The 17,796-nt window shown below is 43.7% G+C and overlaps 2 protein-coding genes across 2 annotated transcripts in view; one reads left to right on the top strand and one right to left on the bottom strand.

Moving 5' to 3' along the window:
• The first annotated feature begins 3,201 nt into the window (after nt 1-3,201).
• Nucleotides 3,202-15,884, top strand: LOC116332500 (creatine kinase B-type-like). The gene is made up of 8 exons (XM_031755489.2): nt 3,202-3,263; nt 4,767-4,980; nt 5,862-6,016; nt 6,924-7,056; nt 8,637-8,808; nt 15,011-15,134; nt 15,214-15,403; nt 15,481-15,884. Exons 2-8 carry the CDS (start codon nt 4,788-4,790, stop codon nt 15,657-15,659), a joined length of 1,146 nt encoding a protein of 381 aa, XP_031611349.1. The 5' UTR covers nt 3,202-3,263; nt 4,767-4,787; the 3' UTR covers nt 15,660-15,884.
• Nucleotides 15,885-16,101: 217 nt separating this feature from the next.
• LOC116332453 (NACHT, LRR and PYD domains-containing protein 14-like) overlaps nt 16,102-17,796 on the bottom strand; it is a 36,135-nt gene continuing 34,440 nt past the window's right edge. Inside the window, exon 19 of the mRNA XM_031755419.2 lies at nt 16,102-16,591. Within this exon, the coding sequence (XP_031611279.2) occupies nt 16,281-16,591 (311 nt within the window). The 3' untranslated portion in view covers nt 16,102-16,280. The remainder of the gene's footprint in view (nt 16,592-17,796) is intronic.

Below are 17,796 nucleotides of genomic sequence, written 5' to 3'. Positions count from 1 at the left end.
CCCTTCTCACTCTCCTCCCCGCACCTCAGACACCTTCAATTATGTAACACCGCCTCTTCTCCTCCACAGGCTCCTGCTGAACAACCAATCAGGTTCCTCAACTCTGAGTGACATCACAGCTCAGAGGAAGGGCCTTAATTAATAAACCTTGTGTGTGAGAGAGAGCGAGAGTGACCTGACTGGTTGCTGTGGTGATTGCAGTCACCTTGCAATGACCCATAATGCACCTGTGACTGTGAGAGACGACAAATCGGTCGTGTTTACTGGTCACATTTTCCCATCCTAATGTCACATGACATCACGTTGGATCACATGATGATGATAGCTGCTGGTTCCCATCAGTAGATTGTTGTGTGTTCTGTGGTTCAGGCAGGCGGGATTCAAACTACCAACCTGACAGCTGAGAGGCTGCAACGTTAAATGGCAGAGGCTGCCATATTGGTTTTTCCAGCAGGATGTTGTTTGGTCATGTCAGCACCTTTACAGTACCAAAGAGGACACAAAACGTATACTCAGCTTGTTTCCACCCTGGAGCCCTCCTCTAACAAACGAGTATGTTTTTTAGAGCATGTTTAGTGCCATCTTGTGGCAGTATAGAACGTGATGTCACTGGGTTTGTTGGCTGTTTTCTGCTAAGAGACTTTCATTGGTTTAACTAATGACAGATCACTGAGTGGAAAACAAGGAGTCCAAAAACAGAGTGTGTGTTGGGGGTTTACTCTTGTCCTGCTGCTGGCTGCAGCAGCAACTTCATGTTAAAAACATCGATATAGGGTCCACCCTCACTCTCTCTATCTATGGTTAGCAGTCAGTCAGGTTTTCATTCTTGGTTAGCTGCACTGAACCAGGAGAATTCAGCTAATAGCTGTAATGTTCAGTTTTATAAAGCTTCCTGAATGAGGGCTGTGGGGAGGAGAACTGTTTCGGTCATGTGACCGGTGCAGTCTGACACTCCTTATCAGGTCGGTGCACCGAGCGAGCGGCACAGTCAGCTGATGTCCTTAGGATGCGATTGCTGCAAATTTTTTCCCCCCCAACACGTGTTCTGTCCTTCCATCCTGCACTTAATTCCTTCCTTTCCTCTTTGTCCTGTATAAAGCGTACATGGTGGTGGGATGGCGGTTGCCGGGTAACAGTCCTAGTGGAGCCATCACTCAAAGGAACGAGGAGACCATGAACACTGCTGTTTAAAAGCTGCCAGCGGCCTTTTGTTCAGACACAAAACTTTATTTAACATGCAGCTCCTCACACTGTGCACCAGCTGAATGGAGGCGGTGATGTCATCACCACCAAAAGAAGGAGTGGGGATCAAACAGTTTCCTGCCTGGGAGGATGTTCACGTGTTATCGATCAGGCTAATAGTTGATCAGCTGCTGGGGTGACCGGCCCTTTAAAGCTCACCACAGTAAATCAGTCAGCCATGTTCCCCTTCTCTGTGAGGTATTCACTGACCCGTTGATGCGCATGAAGCACCCTGCTCTTCTTTTTTAACATCTTCAGCCAATGGCAGGAAGTGGAGGCTGTGGAGGGCTGTGATTGGCTGCCGGGAGGAGTAGGGTGAGCTCGCGTCAAGGCTGCTGTCAGCTGGCAACCCTGTAAGTACGAAGATACTAGGATTTCCTCTGAGTGAACGATGGCGAAGCAAAAAGAGACAGCAGGGAGATACGAGGTTTCCTGACCACAAAGAAGACCCCCCCCCCACCACCACCACCACAACCACAACCACCACACACAAACTCACTTACACACTCCTCCTCCTCCTTCATTTGCCCTTGTCGTCTCTTTCTGTTCAGTCATGAATAAATGACAATGGTCTGTGTGTGTGTGTATGTGTGTGTCTATGTGTGTGTGTGTGTGTGTGTGTGTGTCTTGTGGTCTGTGGTGGTTGGGCATACTGCAGCCTCTCAGCATGCTGATGGAGGATGGGGGAGGGGCAGCAAGCTCTGAAGATGGATGAGGACAGGTGGGGGAGGAGCAGAAGATCTGGTTTGTATTCAGCTCTCACCACCTGATCCTGCTGATGCTGTCAGCACGGAACACCACACACACTCACAAACACACACAAAGTTGTGGTTCTGCAGGTTCATGGTCCTGGACTCAGGTATGCTGCCTTCTATGACGCCTTCTCTCTACTTCCTGTGTGAGATCACATGATTTAAGTCTGACAGACCTCAGCACCCCCACAGAGTTTACCAACCGGTGTGAACCCTTTCACCCCATCCCTGTCACCATGGAGACAGGCATTATGGTGTGCAGTGCCTCCTCCCCTGCAGAAGTTCAAGTCATTATTTATACAGGACAACACTGAGAACCCGACTCTGCCTTCAGCCTCAATCCATACTGCCCAGGAAGAACCTTCGACATAGAACCAGAACTTCAAACAAAGAACCAGAACCTAAATAAAGAACCAGAACACAGAGAACTATTATCTTCATGATGAAGAACACCTCTGTTTCCTTAGCCTGACCAAACAGTCTGTCTAAATCGATGGTGATGAAGCTGATGGTGGTGATGATGTTGATGATGGTGATGATGATGTTGTATTGATGATGATGGTGACGATGATGATGATGTTGTGATGATGATGATGATGTTGATGATGTCGATTTGATGATGATGATGTGATGATGGTGGTGGTGATGATGATGATGTTGTGATGATAATAATGACGATGATGATGATGTGATGATGGCGGTGATGATGATGTCAATGTGATGATTGTGATGATGATGATGTAGATGATGATGTTGTTGTGATGATGATGATGATGATGACAGAATAGAATAATATAGAATAGCACTTTATTGTCATTGTACATGTACAATGGTTTAGCGCCATCTTGTGACAGTACAGAACGTGACGTCACTGGGTTTGTTGGCTGTTTTCTGTTAAGAGACTTTCATTGGTTTATGTTAGCTAACTAGTGACAGATCACTGAGTGAAAAACAAGGAGACCAAAAGGAGAACGTGTGTTTGGGGGATGCACATATACGCATGAAACATGGTGAGCTAACCTCACACCTGCTGAGTTCTGACAGGCCTGGCTCAAAGGCACTGTAGCCGGATAGGGACAAAGAAAGAGAGGGGGGTGCGGGGGGGGGGAACCACGTGACCCTCGGCGGGTCTGTGCCCAATGGAATGAATGGACCGTAAATAGGAGCCAATGACGATCTGGGGGCGGGTATAAAAGGCTGCGAGCCGCTTTAATCCGCAGCAGCAGCACGGACCCGCTCCAGAGCCGCATTCCGCACACCGAACCACAGGTATGAGCATCCGAGCCGACCAATCACAGCACAGCACATACATACAGCCGTGCATCAGAGCAAGGGGAACAAGCGGGAAGGGGTGCGCGGTCAGAGGGAGATGAAGGGTCAAAGAACAAAGAAACAAACAAACTCACACACACACAAGGGGGGGGAGGTCTGCTGCAGACTGTGTGTGTGTCTTTGTGTGCGCGCGCGCGCTAACGACCTTGCGCTCCGTCCTGCGTGCAGGTGTTGCGCAGTCAGCATCGCCCGCGCGCACAAAGCTTCTTTGCCGTGGTGTTATTTACAGTCAGCTGATTCATCTGCAGGACTGCTGCTGTGCGCGCGCAGCTTCAACAACAGCCTCCAAATATTATACAATTCCCCCCAAACCGGTGCAGCCGGAGACTGCAGCTCTGCCTGTGCACAATAAGCAGTCTAACCTTCAAACAGTGCGCGCATCTCCGCCTCATTTTGACGGCTTTTTGGAGCTGATGACGTCATTCAGCCCTGCAGCGTTCTAACCAGTCAGAACCGGTCCGATTAATTCGGTTCTGCGCTCGCAGTGAGGCGCTGAAGGTGACCGCGGCCTTAATGATCTGGACCGAATCATACCGAGCCGGGATCCTGTCTGCACTCTGCATAAATACAGCCAATGGAAAGTAACAGAGTACTTTTACTGCAATTGTGAGAGCGTTACAGTAAAGATCAGAAGCTCATCAATCCAATCAGGTTGTTGATAATCTATAACCTAATTGGAGGGTTTGAGGCGTTTCTAAAAGTTTGCGGGAAAAAAAATCTGATGTCTGCAAAGATTTTTGCTGAGTCAGCATCTGAGTTTTTCACTTTTTGACTTTGCTTCATCAGCGACTGACCAGAGCTCAGGCAGTTTTGTCAATCATTTTAATAGATCAGTAAACTGTGTCACATACACATTTTCTGTAATGATTATTTATATTTGCTCAGGAATTAAAGGCATGTTTTTCTTCATCACATTTCCATTTTAATTGTGATGTTTTCATAAGAATCAATATAAATGTGATCACATGACCATAAAACCCAAGAAAAGTGGCCTCAGTGGGAAGGGTCTGACCCAGCACCCTCAGACCAGGTTTGTGAAGAAAATTGGCCTTTTTATTGGACTTTCCTCTCAAAAACAATCAAGTTTATTTCACTGAGTAAACGTTTTACTAGCAGCAACATGTACATGAATACATGAATATTCAGACATTCAAATCACATCCAGAAATCTTCCAGAAGTTATCAAATGCATGCCCGAGTTTCTTCATCTTTGTGACCAGCCTCCTTTTACTTTACTGAATGAACTTTAGTGTAAATGTTAATAATGAATACAAAGTTATACAACTGTCAGTACAAATTTAGCAATAACTTGTTTAGGAAAGTGCTGTAAGCGATCGGTTTCTGTGTCTGAGATAGATTAACGTGCAAATACATAAACTGTTTGATGCTGTAATGCTGTGTTATTGAACACTTTGACTGTAACCGATGGGTTTGCGGCAGGCAAGCAGCCCGGACGTCATCATGCCTTTTGGAAACACCCACAACAAGTTGAAGCTGAAGTACACGGCGGAGCAGGAGTACCCCGACCTCAGCCAGCACAACAACCACATGGCCAAGGTGCTCACGTCCGAAATGTACGCCAACCTGAGGGACAAGGAGACGTCCAGCGGATTCACCCTGGACGATGTCATCCAGACTGGCGTTGACAACCCAGGTAACCCCTCCCACAGTCAGCATTAAGAGCTCAAACTCTATTCTTGAACTCAAAACTCACAAAGGTAACAAGTCCCAAACCAGATAACTCTATCATCAATGCCAGGTAGACACTCCTTCATCAAATGGTCTCACATAAATGGCTCCCTAAAAACTGTGTACCTCTCTTCCAACACAATTCAACCTTCAGAAGAACCAGGTACCCCATTCCCAAAACACCTGAGCCCATCCTCCTCCTTAAACAGCCCCTTACCAAGGTGCAGGTAACTCCTCCCAAAATAAGACAAATCTCCTCCAGACCAGCTAATTGTGCCAAAGTGACTGATTTGGCATTTATGTTAACACCTCCCTAAAACCTGACCAAATAACCAATGAAATAATTCCACCCTTAGACACTTGGACCACGTTCCAGACAACTGCAGCCTAGTCCAATAACCTTCAGAATAGGAACCAAGCCTCTATCCGATCCTTGTCCAGCTCTTACATAAGCCAGTTAAGCCTTCACCAGACATGTAACTTTACGTGTTTGTCACCTTCACATTGAGAGATTCTGTTAATAATAAACTCTTTAATTGGATAGACTCATTAGATCAAGGTAATTTTTGGTCTATAATTCCCACCCAAGGGCAGGATGTAGTATTGACCTTCAGTCCAACCACCTGATCCTCCTCTTCTAATCCTCCTTAGTTCATTTAGCTCCTCTTAGTGCATTAAAGACCATAATACACTATCCTACAAGGAAATTGTGAAACAGACCAAACAAACCCATCGGCACACTCCGTCATGTTTAGGTTTTCTCTCTGAAGTCAAAAAAGTCATTTTAAGGGCCATAGATGTCGGCTGTGACAAGGGGAAGTGACTGTCCATCCTTTCCTCTTACAGGTCATCCGTTTATCATGACTGTGGGCTGTGTGGCCGGAGACGAGGAAACGTATGAAGTGTTTAAAGACCTGATGGATCCAGTGATCGAAGACCGCCACGGAGGATACAAACCAACAGACAAACACAAGACGGACCTGAACCCTGACAACCTCCAGGTAAACTATAAACTCACCTGAAGCCAGTTCAAACGAATCTCATTGTTTATGGAATTCATGACCAGAGCCTCAGGCGGAAAAAACATTCAGGACAAACCGATTTAAATACAATCATTATGGTATATACACTTAATGTCAAGGACAGGTGAACACACCTGTTACAGAAGATATGCATTGAATGAAGATATCATTCAGATGTAACGCTCTAATCTCAGAGCTGTCCTCAAGCTATTTCAAACAGGCAAACCAAACACGAAAGGATTCACTCCAAAAAACAATCACAGCATTGTCATCGTAAAACTGTGTGTTCACATGAAATGGGCGGAGTTGGCAGCAGATTCATAATAACTAACATGGACAGGTGTAGGGCTGCATAATTCTGAGGAATTTAAAATCCAATTCAGACTGAAAGTCACAGCCTCAACATCACTGCCCATCAGCAGGACAGAGCTCTGGAGACAGTTTTATTCTTTCAGCTGCAGCTTTATTGGCATTAAACTGTCAGGCAGTAATAACCTAAATTCAAACCTGTGAGTTGCTGAAAGGTTTAACATCAGGTCTGGAATCAGTCTGTTTCAGCATGCAGAGGAGGCAGCTGCTCCCCGAGCTCATCACAGGTAAAACTACCAACCTGGACCATCAGCACACAGGAGTCTGAGATCTTTGAGCATTGGTGATGCTATTTTCCACAGAACTGATTATTCACTAGGGTACTGAATTCTTGCATGTGATGTGTTTAACCCAGACATGAAGTCCTACCCAACAACAGGTGACTCTTAAACTCTTTATTGGCTGCAAGGCTTAATGATTTGGTTTTGGTGTGTCAGCTGAGGGTGGTGGCGACCTCTGAAGGGTGGGCCATGGTGGACTCTGACCCTCCTGTTCTTGTGTCTCCTTTGTGTTTCAGGGTGGAGATGATCTGGATCCAAACTATGTGCTCAGCTCTCGGGTTCGCACAGGACGCAGCATCCGTGGCTTCTGTCTGCCGCCACACTGCAGCCGTGGAGAGCGACGCACTATTGAGAACCTCTCCATTGAAAGTACGAGGTCACTTCCTGTATCTTCTGCTGCATGTAGCATCATCACTCTGCCCCCTGCCTGCAGACTGCTGCATTATACCTCACTGTCAGCACTTCTACTGTAGATCCCTGTCATTCTTTGCTCATTGAAGCTAAAGTATGTCCTTCAGTCAAAGTTATGTTCCTAGCAGAGCCTGACCTTCTGACCTGAAAGTTCAGGTTTGTCCCTCCTTCTTAAACCAAGATCTCAATAAAACCTTCATGTAAAGAAAAACGCTGAAGCATACTGTAGTGTGCTTTTTAAAGATCTGATCTGCTCCAAATAACAAATATTTTTAATTAACAGTAATCTAAAAACTGTGTTTCATGATTGGAGACTACATGTGTAAACCTGAACTTACACTGAACAAAATATATACACATAGATTTTTTTGGTTTTGGTTTTAACAAACTTGAACTCAAGATCAAGGTTTGTTTTTTTGTTTTTTTAAAAACGCTGCTTCATCTTCATCGAGAGATATTGCAGCGTTTAGCGCCATTATGTAACTGACCTGAGGAAAAAGCTTGAGAAAGAACGGAAACAGACCTTTAACTCATTTAAAATGCAGCATTTACAGACTCGAGCATCTGACTGAAACTGAACACTTCCTGTTTTGTTTGTTCAGCTTTGGGAAGGACGTAAAGAAAAGGTCAGACTCAGAGAGGGAGCGTCTGTCTGAGCATTTCAGCGCAGCGTCCATCACACTGATGCTAATGTCAGTTTCAGAGTAAAATGAGAACAAACTGATTCTAAATCAGGTTTTTATTGTTTGTTAAATTCACTTTGAGTTTAAACTGTGGTGGTGCGTTCAGGGACAATCTGATGCAGCAGTTTCTCTTGGTCCTGCTGAGGTAGGTGAGGTACAAACTCTTGTCAGTCAGACTTCATTCAGCTGGGTCTGCAGCTGAAGAGGATAAGTCTTTATTTAGATACTTCCCATGATGCCGCATCGAGTGTGTCAGTGAACGCAGCAGCAGATCAAACTCTTACATAACCCTGAGCTAAGAGCCGTCCTGCTGAGACTGCTAATGAGACCGACAGCTCGCCATTTAAAGCCTGTCTTTCATATTCAAATGCGATTGAGCCAGACTGTACCGGTTAAAACCGGCAGACCTGAGACTCTGCTGCCCCCTGCTGTCTGAGCCAGTTCCACACCTGCTTTTAAAGACCTCAGGAACCAGGAGACGTTTAACTGAGCCATTCTGAGACCCACAGAAATGCCGCCTCAGGATCATGTGATCTCTGTATGATTTCCTCAGCTGTCAGGCTGACTCCTGACCTCCTAAACAGTTCAGGCTGCTCAGGTATCTCTCCATCAGAGTGTGAGGAACTGGTACTCTGTTTTCCTGTAGAAAGTCAAGACACTCAGCAGAGTAAAGGTGAAACAATTAAACTTTTAATTTGCTTTTATTTTGAAAGTCAATACCTGTCCCATTAAAAGTGATTCTGTGAAACGGCTCCATCTAGTTCAGTTAACACCACTTCCTGTTTGCTCACCTGTCATCCAGAAGTAGGGTTTATGTGTACCTCTGACCTTTGACCTACTGTGTGGTGGCTGCAGCTCTGGCCTCCTTGGAAGGAGACCTGAAGGGGAAGTACTATGCTCTGAAGAACATGACAGAGGAGGAGCAGCAGCAACTCATTGATGACCACTTCCTGTTTGATAAGCCTGTCTCCCCGCTGCTGCTGGCGTCCGGTATGGCCCGTGATTGGCCCGACGGCCGTGGCATCTGGTCAGTGTGTAACCCTACAAGTGGGGGTGGGGGGTTGGGGTAATAATGAAATATTGGTTTTGAAAAATATGACTCCAAAGCCAGAAATTGATTGAAATTAACCTGATTTCAGTAGAATGAAGAAATGCAGAGAGAGAATAAACTTTGATCTAGAGCATCTCAAATATGTCCTTTTTCTGAACAAACACCAGTATAAAAATAACTGTAATGAGAGACAGAGTAAAAGATAACCAACTCTGGAGTTCGAGTAGCTAACGGAAACTTCACGTTTCTGCAGCTTATTTTCAGATCAATCAGTGCTGAATAGGGCTGCCACAAACGATTATTTTGATAGTCGACTAGTCACCGATTATTTTTGCAATTAGTCGACTAATCAGATCATGCATCCATTGTACGTAAAATGTACAGCTTATTGCACCAGCATGCGTCTGCTCTTATATAACTATCATTAGCTTACAGCTTGAAGTGTTTAAGGTATGTGCTAACTAAAAATAAAGACAAGATGATAGTTTATTACACTTTTAATGAAATTTGCAGATTGTTTCAGTGAAGTTTAATAAACTCAGCCGTCTGCTCCTTGCTATCTAAAATATAACAGGACACCGGAGTATATTCTTGAGCATCTCACACTTCTGATATTCAGTTGTCTGCTTGACGTTTATTCATCTGTGCAAAAACTATAACTTTATTTCTCAGCCAAACCAATTTACTCAGGAACAAATAAAATACTAAAAAAAAGCCAAACAATAATATTTTTAAGTTATCTAAGTGACTTATATTACATGTTTAACCTGAGTAGCGAAAGACGGTGGTGAGTTTGAAAACGATTTGCCGGGAGTCCGGTGTTCTCACCGACTCTAATGAGCCTAGAACCCCGGCTCGCTATCGAGCTGGTGGGTAACAGACGTCTCCGAAAACGTCGGAGCGCTTTTGAAAATATGTGGTGTCTTGATAGACTGAGCAGATATTTGAGGTTTACACAGCTACATTCTCACCTGAAAACATGTTAAACGTTTATTTTGTGACCCAGAAAGAATAATAAGAGTAATATTAAAACTAACTAGCTGCCGCCATTGTTGACAACTGCGCTGGGCCGCGCTATGAATTCTGGGACACAGTTTCTTCTTCTTCGTGGTTTAACGGCAGCTGGCATCCTTGTACATGCAGTGCTGCCATCTTCTGTTTCAGTCCGTTATTACACTCTTAAATACTACTACTTATTCCTGCGTCTTTTGGGATCTTACAAAGCTTCAAACGACTCATCGACTATTAAATTAGTCGTCGACGATTTTAATAGTCGACGTAATCGTGACTAGTCGACTAATCGTGGCAGCCCTAGTGCTGAACAAGTGCCTCTTAAAAACATGATAATTTAATATATCTAATAAATACATAAGTCTTTACTTTTTTATTTTTATTGAAAAAGTGATAAACAAGTCTCAATTTAAGCTGTATTAAAGCCAGGTCATAGCATTTGTTTTAAACACTGATTTAAACAGCAGATTTGAAGCAGCAGGAACTCCCAAACCATGGAAAGTTTTCAAATCTTCAACCTAGAGCAACTGGTTATATGATCCGACTGATCTTAAAGGAACGTGAAATTATCAAAGAGACCGCTGGGAGTTTGAACGATTGGTCTACAGTGTTAAAGTGAAAAGGTGGGTGTCATCTGCATAGTGAATTAAAAGGGATGAGATGGGGAGCCATGCTTTCTGAAGCAAGTGGAATGAAAAAGAGCAGGACCCAGAATGGATCCAAGAGGGACTGGGTCAAAAACAACCAGAGAAGCATCCTTCCAAAGATTTTTAGCATTTGGTATTTTAGAGAAAAAAATTACTCATAATCATCTAGCAGATGTAACATTATCTACAGCTACGTTCAGTACCATTGATATTCATTTAGAGCCTTTTTCTCCAATTGTTTTTTCCGAGTTAACTTCAGTAATTACTTCCTCTAAACCATGAACGTGTCTTTTAGACCCCTGATCAAAGAAGTCCTGCCATTAATTAATGCTTCAATATTCATGATCAAGCTATCTCTAATAAATGGCATGTACCACAGGCCTTCAAGCTGGCAGTAGTTAAACCTTTACTTAAAAAGCCATCTCTAGACCCAGCAATCTTAGCTTATTACAGGCCAATCTCCAACCTTCCTTTCATATCAAAAATTCTTGAAAGAGTAGTTGTCAAACAGCAAACTGATCATCTGCAGAGGAATGGTTTATTTGAAGAGTTTCAGTCAGATTTCAGAGCTCATCTCAGCACAGAAACAGCTTTAGTGAAGGTTACAAATGATCCTCTTATGGCCTCTGACAGTGGACTCATCTCTGTGCTTATCCTGCTAGACCTCAGTGCAGCGTTCGATACTGTTGACCATGCTGTAGGTATTACAGGTACTGCGCTGTAGTGGTTTGTATCATATCTATCTAATAGGCTCCAATTTGTTCATGTAAATGGTTAATTATGGAGTTCCACAAGGTTCAGTGCTAGGACCAATTCTGTTTACATTATACATGTTTCCCTTATCATCAAAAGGCATAGCATACATTTTCACTGCTATGCAGATGACACCCAACTTTATCTATCCATGAAGCCAGATAACACACACCAATTAGTTAAATTGCAGGAATGTCAAGACCTGGATGGCCTCTAATTTTCTACTTCTAAATTCAGATAAAACTGAGGTTATTGTACTCGGCCCTGAAAATCTTAGAAATATGGTATCTAATCAGATTCTTAGTCTGGATTCATTACCTTGTCATTGGAGTAATTTTTGACCAGGACATGTCCTTCAATGCACATATTAAAGAAATATGTAGGACTGCTTTCTTCCATTATCTCTAATATCTCTAAAATTAGAAATATCCTGTCTCAGAGTGACGCTGAAAAACTAGTTCATGCATTACTTCTATGCTGGGTTACTGTAATTCATTGTTATCAGGATGTCCTAAAAACTCCCTGAAAAGCCTTCAGTTAATCAAGAATCCTGCAGCAAGAGTACTGACAGTGACTACAGAGAGAGAGCATATTTCTCCCATATTGGCTTCCCTTCACTGGCTCCCTGTTAAATCCAGAATTGGATTTAAAATCATGCTCCTCGCATCAAAGGTCTTGAATAATCAGGCTCCATCTTATTTTAATGGCCTTATAGTACCATATCACCCCATTAGAGCACTTTGCTCTCACACTGCAGGCCTACTTGTTGTTCCTAGAGTATTTAAAAGTAGACTGGGAGGGAGAGCCTCCAGTTTTCAGGCCCCTCTTCTGTGGAACCAGCTTCCAGTTTGGATTCAAGAGACAGACACTATCACTACTTTTAAGATTAGGCTTAAAACTTTCCTTTTTGATAAAGCATATAGTTAGGGCTGGACCAGGTGACCCTGAATCCTCCCTTAGTTATGCTGCAATAGTTCTAGGCCGCTGGGGGATTCCCATGATGCACTGAGTATTTCTTCTTCAGTCTACACTCTGCAATTAATTATTAGTCATTATTAATCTCTGGCTCTCTTCCACAGCATGTCTTTTATCCTATCCTGCCGTCCTTCTCTCACCCCAACCGGTCACAGCAGATAGCTGCCCCTCCCTCAGCCTGGCTCTGCCAGAGGTTTCTTCCCGTTAAAAAGTTTCCTTCCCACTGTCACCAAAGTGCTTGCTCATAGGGGGTCATAAGATTGTTGGGTTTTTCCTCTGTATGTATTTTTGTAGGGTCTACCTTACAATATAAAGCACCTTGAGGCGACTGTTGTGATTTGGTGCTGTATAAATAAAACTGAATTGAATTGAAACATAAACAATGCCAAAGTGGCTTCAGAGACTTAAAGTCGTAAAACCATGAAATGAGTCAGCATTGTGCACTTCCTGCACCCTCGTCCAAGTCGACAGGTTCTGTGAGTTACATTCCAAGTGAGTGAAAATGAGATTAAATCATGATGTTTTCAAGAGAAAAGCTTTTGTTTTGGCGAGACGTGTAGAAAACATGAAGGCCAACTTCCTGTTGGCCTTTGGACTTCCTGTCATTATAATAATAATAATACATTTTATTTGAGGCGCCTTTCTAAAACCCAAGGTCACCTTACAAAGATAAAAAGATAATAAAACAGATTAAAATAGATTCTAATAAATCAAAATACAAAAAAACCAACAAAATACAAAAAACAACAAAAAAACAAAAAACAACAAATAAACAAGATTTGACAGCAAGTAAAATCTGTATTAAAGCAAGTAAGCCAGTTTAAACAAGTAGGTTTTGAGTTGTGACTTAAATAAGGGAAGGGAATCTATATTTCTTAAGGCTGAAGGAAGTGAGTTCCAGAGCCGAGGAGCAGAGTGACTGAAAGCTCCATTTCTGTGCCCCATAGTGATAAGGCGAGCAGAAGGAACAACAAGATGAGTGGCAGATGAAGATGTCAGAGAGCGGGAAACAGTGGTGATATGAAGCACTTCACAGAAATAAGGAGGGGCAAGGTTATGAATACACTTAAACATGAGAACTAAGATTTTTAAATTTATCCTGGGCAACCAGTGAAGCTGTTGAAGAATTGGGGTAATATGGTTTTTTAAGGGAGTACGAGTTATGACCTGAGCTGGAGAATTCTGAAAAAGTTGAAGATTATGGAGGGACTTGTTGGGGAGACCAAATAAAAGGGAGTTGGAATAATCAACCCGGGAAGTAATAAGACTATGGACAAGCATGGCAACCGCATGGGGAGTAAGGAAGGGACGAAGTCTATTAATATTATGTTACATTCTTAGTCTAGGCGAGTATTGAACGCAACAAGAAATTGGCCCACTCACACACCACCCAAGCAAGTACACAAACAACAATATCTTTTTAAAGTGCTAAGCAGCCATTTATTTTCTTCAGCAGTGAGCAGTGCCAAAAATAACAAACAAAACTCCCTAATGGTCCCTATGCTTTCCTACACAAATGAAAAACCAACCAAAAGACAATTCACTTACCTAACTTCCTAAATGAAAAACAGGAGAAAACTTAATCAACAAAAATGGCTTCTCACGCCTACTAGGCTGCTGCAGTGAAGAATATATACAAGGTGAACAAAATGCACGATTGCTACTTGACAAATCTATTTACAGCTATTTACAAAATTGAGGTACTAACGCCAGACACAAGGTTATACTTGCAAATCACTGGGCACAGACACACTATCAAAATAACGAATCAAAAACACATGCTCTTTGTTGGATGGTGGAGGCTAGTAGAGAGGGGGGGCCAGGTGGCTGTCATCTGGTAGTTAAATAGTGGAGGTGATCAACCAATTATCCAGTCCAAGGACAGGAAGAGACTCCACCCAACTACTCAGCAGGCACGCCCAGGTCCACCTCCTAAGAGAAAAGGGGGGAAAAAACCCACAGCCATCCTCTGGTGGGAGGAGTCGCACATAACACAAACACTGACAACATTGGATCATAACAGTTACGTAAGTGAAAGCATGCAGACTGGGTTATGTAATTAATGTGAGACTGAAATGAGAGAGTACTGTCGAGTATGACACCCAAACTTTTTACCTGTGGGGAAGGAAGGATGGGGGAATTTTCATATTAATGGAGAAACTGTGAGATTTGGTTAAGATAGATGCTTTACCAACGAGTAAAACTTCTGTTTTATTACTGTTAAGTTTGAGAAAATTGGAGGAGAACCATGATCTGATCTCCATAAGACAGTTCGAGAGGGAGGTAGGTGGAAGGGATGAATTGGGTTTGGAGGAAATGTAGAGCTGGGTGTCATCTGCATAACAATGAAAATTGATATTATATTTTCAGAATATATGGCCAAGAGGGAGCATGTAGATAATGAAAAAGACTAATGCCAATGGACGCTAATCTGCTCAGGAGGATATTATGAGAAATGGTGTCAAATGCCGCACTAAGATTGAGAAGGATGAGGATGGCTAAAAGACCAGAATCAGCTGCCATCAGAAGGTCATTAGTAATCCTTAACAAAGCAGTTTCTGTACTATGATTGGGGCGGAAACCAGACTGAAATTGTTCGTAGAGATTATGGTCATTGAGGTATGAGTGAAGCTGGGAGGCAACAACTTTCTCACGGCTTTTTGAAATAAAGGGGAGGTTTGATACAGGGCAGAGATTATCAGAATTATTGGGATCTGTGCCAGGCTTTTTGAGAATTGGAGTGACAGAAGCAGTTTTCAAGGATGGAGGAATAACCCCTTACTCACCTGCAGGCACAATGACAGTAAGACATTCCTGGTTTGGGTGAACGAGGAGGATCATCTGCGTGTCATCAGCATGCAGAAAGGAGGAAACATGAGGGAGGTGTTCACCCGCTTCTGCACTGGCCTCACCAAGGTCAGCCACTTCCTATTTCCCTCACCCCATCGTGTCACACCTGAAGCTGTCTAACCTGTCTCACCTCTCTCTCTGGCAGATCGAGGAACTGTTTAAGGAGCGAGGTCATGAATTCATGTGGAACGAGCACCTGGGCTACATCCTCACCTGCCCATCCAACCTGGGCACCGGCCTGCGAGCTGGCGTCCACGTCAAGCTGCCAAACGTGAGCAAGCACGAGAAGTTCAGCGAGATCTTGAAGCGGCTGCGGCTGCAGAAGCGAGGAACAGGTAGGAGCACGCAAAGCAGACAGGAAGGAACACCTGTCCCTCGCTGTCTCATTCATCACTTCCTGTCTGTGTCTAAGGTGGTGTGGACACCGCAGCAGTGGGTGGAGTCTTTGACATCTCCAACGCGGATCGCCTGGGTTTCTCAGAGGTGGAGCTGGTGCAGATGGTGGTGGATGGCGTTAACTTGCTGGTGGAGATGGAGAAGCGGCTGGAGGCCGGAGAGAGCATCGATGACATGATGCCTGAACAGAAGTGACCTGTTTCACTGTAACCTCTAGCCCCATCCCCTCATCCTCACCTATCACCCCCTCCCCTCACTATAACCAATCAGAAACCGTCCTGATGCTGTGGGACATTTAGAGCTGTTCAGTTAGACCTCAGTCTTCCAACACGTGAAGGCTTTTCTACTTCCTGTCTCACCTGTTGGACTCACCTAACACCTGAAATCTCTAATAAAGTCTCTGTGGCCCAAACTATCACAGCTGCTGCTCACCTGTCTTCATTCACACACACACACCTTCTCACAGTCCACACCTACGTGACGGTCACCGACCTATCTCATCCGTTGGCCTCAATGGCCTCTCATTCTGAGGTGCCTGATGGTTTGAGGTCACATACTGATGATGGTAGTGGTTTTATTTCAGGTTCAGGAAAAAACAACAAAAAGAAACCGTAAAAATAAATCAGAGACAGACGACTGAATAATTAGAGCTCTGATTTATTATCTCTCTGAGCACGCTCACAAGGAAGACGGATGACAAAAATATACAAAACCAAGAAACAAACGATGAAAATCAGGCATTCATTTTAAATTTACCAAACGCAGACAACAGTACGGCTTTACAATAACTTCATTAAAGAACGGTTTCAGCTTATCTCAACTCAGGTGCAGGGTTTCAGAAAGGTATGGATCCAACTCACGGAGGCCATCAATCAGGGATGAGCTGGCTTCTTCTCCTTTGTTTCGCACCACATCGATCACATCTCGAGCTCGGTCAGCTCTGGGTTTGATTCTGGCTGAATCCATTTCTTCCTTATTTATAATTCCCTGTTGGAGCAGGTTGTCCAGCAGCTGGTTCACAGTCGAATCCGACACTTGATCCACAAACTGCTTCCGAACTGCAAACAGATGCTTGTCTGGTGGGAAGCTCTGGAGCCTCGACCGACTGTGTGTTCTTTGAAGTGTATCTGAGGGCAGGAAGCAGAAAAACGATGTTCAGTAACTTGAAGTGAAGGTGTGACAGAGCTTGTGAGTATGTGATACTGCTTTGTGCACAGAGTAACCTGCAGGTACACACCTGCTAAACATCTGGTGCTGTTAAGTGGTGACATACTGACCCTGTTGTGCAGCTTTGTCTCGTGTATTAAAAACACGTTTGACGTTTGTTTTTGGTTTTGGGTTTTTTTAGTGTGCAGCACACTTTTAGGCTAGTCTTCTAAAAACCTCCAGAGGACAATATAATAGAGTTTGCCCTGACAGCGTTCATTTTTGGTAGTAAAATGATTCAGGTGAACAGGAACACATCGATAACTAACCGTAGATGTTCTCTGGGCTTTAGGTTTTCTTGTTTTCGGTGCCTTCTGACAGACAGCTGTTGATCAGGCACTCGGGTGGACAACTCACTGACTGACACTGTTTATGTACTTTGTCTCACCTATTTCTCTTGTTTCCTCCTCTATCTGTGTGTGTGTGTGTGTGTGTGTGTGTGTGTGTGTGTGTGTGTGTGTGTGTGTGTGTGTGTGTGTGTGTGTGTGTGTGTGTGTGTGTGTGTGTGTGTGTGTGTGTGTGGTCTGTTTGTTTCAGGGACAGAGCTCACCTGACTTCCTGCTCTTTTGCTGCACACTTGCTGATTACTCACCTGATTGCTGATGGCCTCATTATTGGTGTCCTATTTAGAATGGAGGCTGTACTTTACTGTGCTTGTATCCAGGATTCCCACCAGTGCATGACAAGTTTAACTTTTCACTTTAAACCTGCTGCCAGTCCTGTTCTGTTTTACTAGCTTGAGTGTACAATTTTAGACAATAATCTCAGTTATATTTGCATACTTCACCCTCCCTCCACAACCTAACTGATATTTACTTTACGTCTACAGTTAAAGCAGTGCTCTTCATTGTATTTTTGCAAAAACACCGCAGTCAGAACTTGGCATGTCATCTGCAGCTAGCATTCTCTTGACTCCCTATTTGGTGAGCCGAGACACTCTGGTTTAACAGCCACACTGATCAATTTCTGGAATTTGGACTGTTCTGGACCCTCAGCTGTGCCTTACTCTTGGCATTTAGAATCTAAAGGAGCCTTTTGGCCTGGACAGTGTTAATGTTGCCAGAATGAGAGTTGATAAAAGAACATCACAGCATGTTTTAAATGGGAGTAAATCATGAATGAAGGA

This window comes from Oreochromis aureus, linkage group 15, assembly GCF_013358895.1.
Source record: "Oreochromis aureus strain Israel breed Guangdong linkage group 15, ZZ_aureus, whole genome shotgun sequence".
NCBI classification, from domain to species: domain Eukaryota; kingdom Metazoa; phylum Chordata; class Actinopteri; order Cichliformes; family Cichlidae; genus Oreochromis; species Oreochromis aureus.
Note: the sequence above shows the minus strand (reverse complement) of the source record. Positions and strands in the feature narration are given on the sequence as shown.

Bases quoted from the DNA above. Each gene is read 5' to 3' on its own strand.
- LOC116332500 (XM_031755489.2), top strand. From the start codon at position 4,788: ATGCCTTTTGGAAACACCCACAACAAGTTGAAGCTGAAGTACACGGCG. The intron at 6,017-6,923 runs GTAAACTATAAA...TTTGTGTTTCAG, and splicing joins TGAACCCTGACAACCTCCAG to GGTGGAGATGATCTGGATCC. The intron at 8,809-15,010 runs GTCAGTGTGTAA...ACTCACCTGCAG, and splicing joins CCCGACGGCCGTGGCATCTG to GCACAATGACAGTAAGACAT.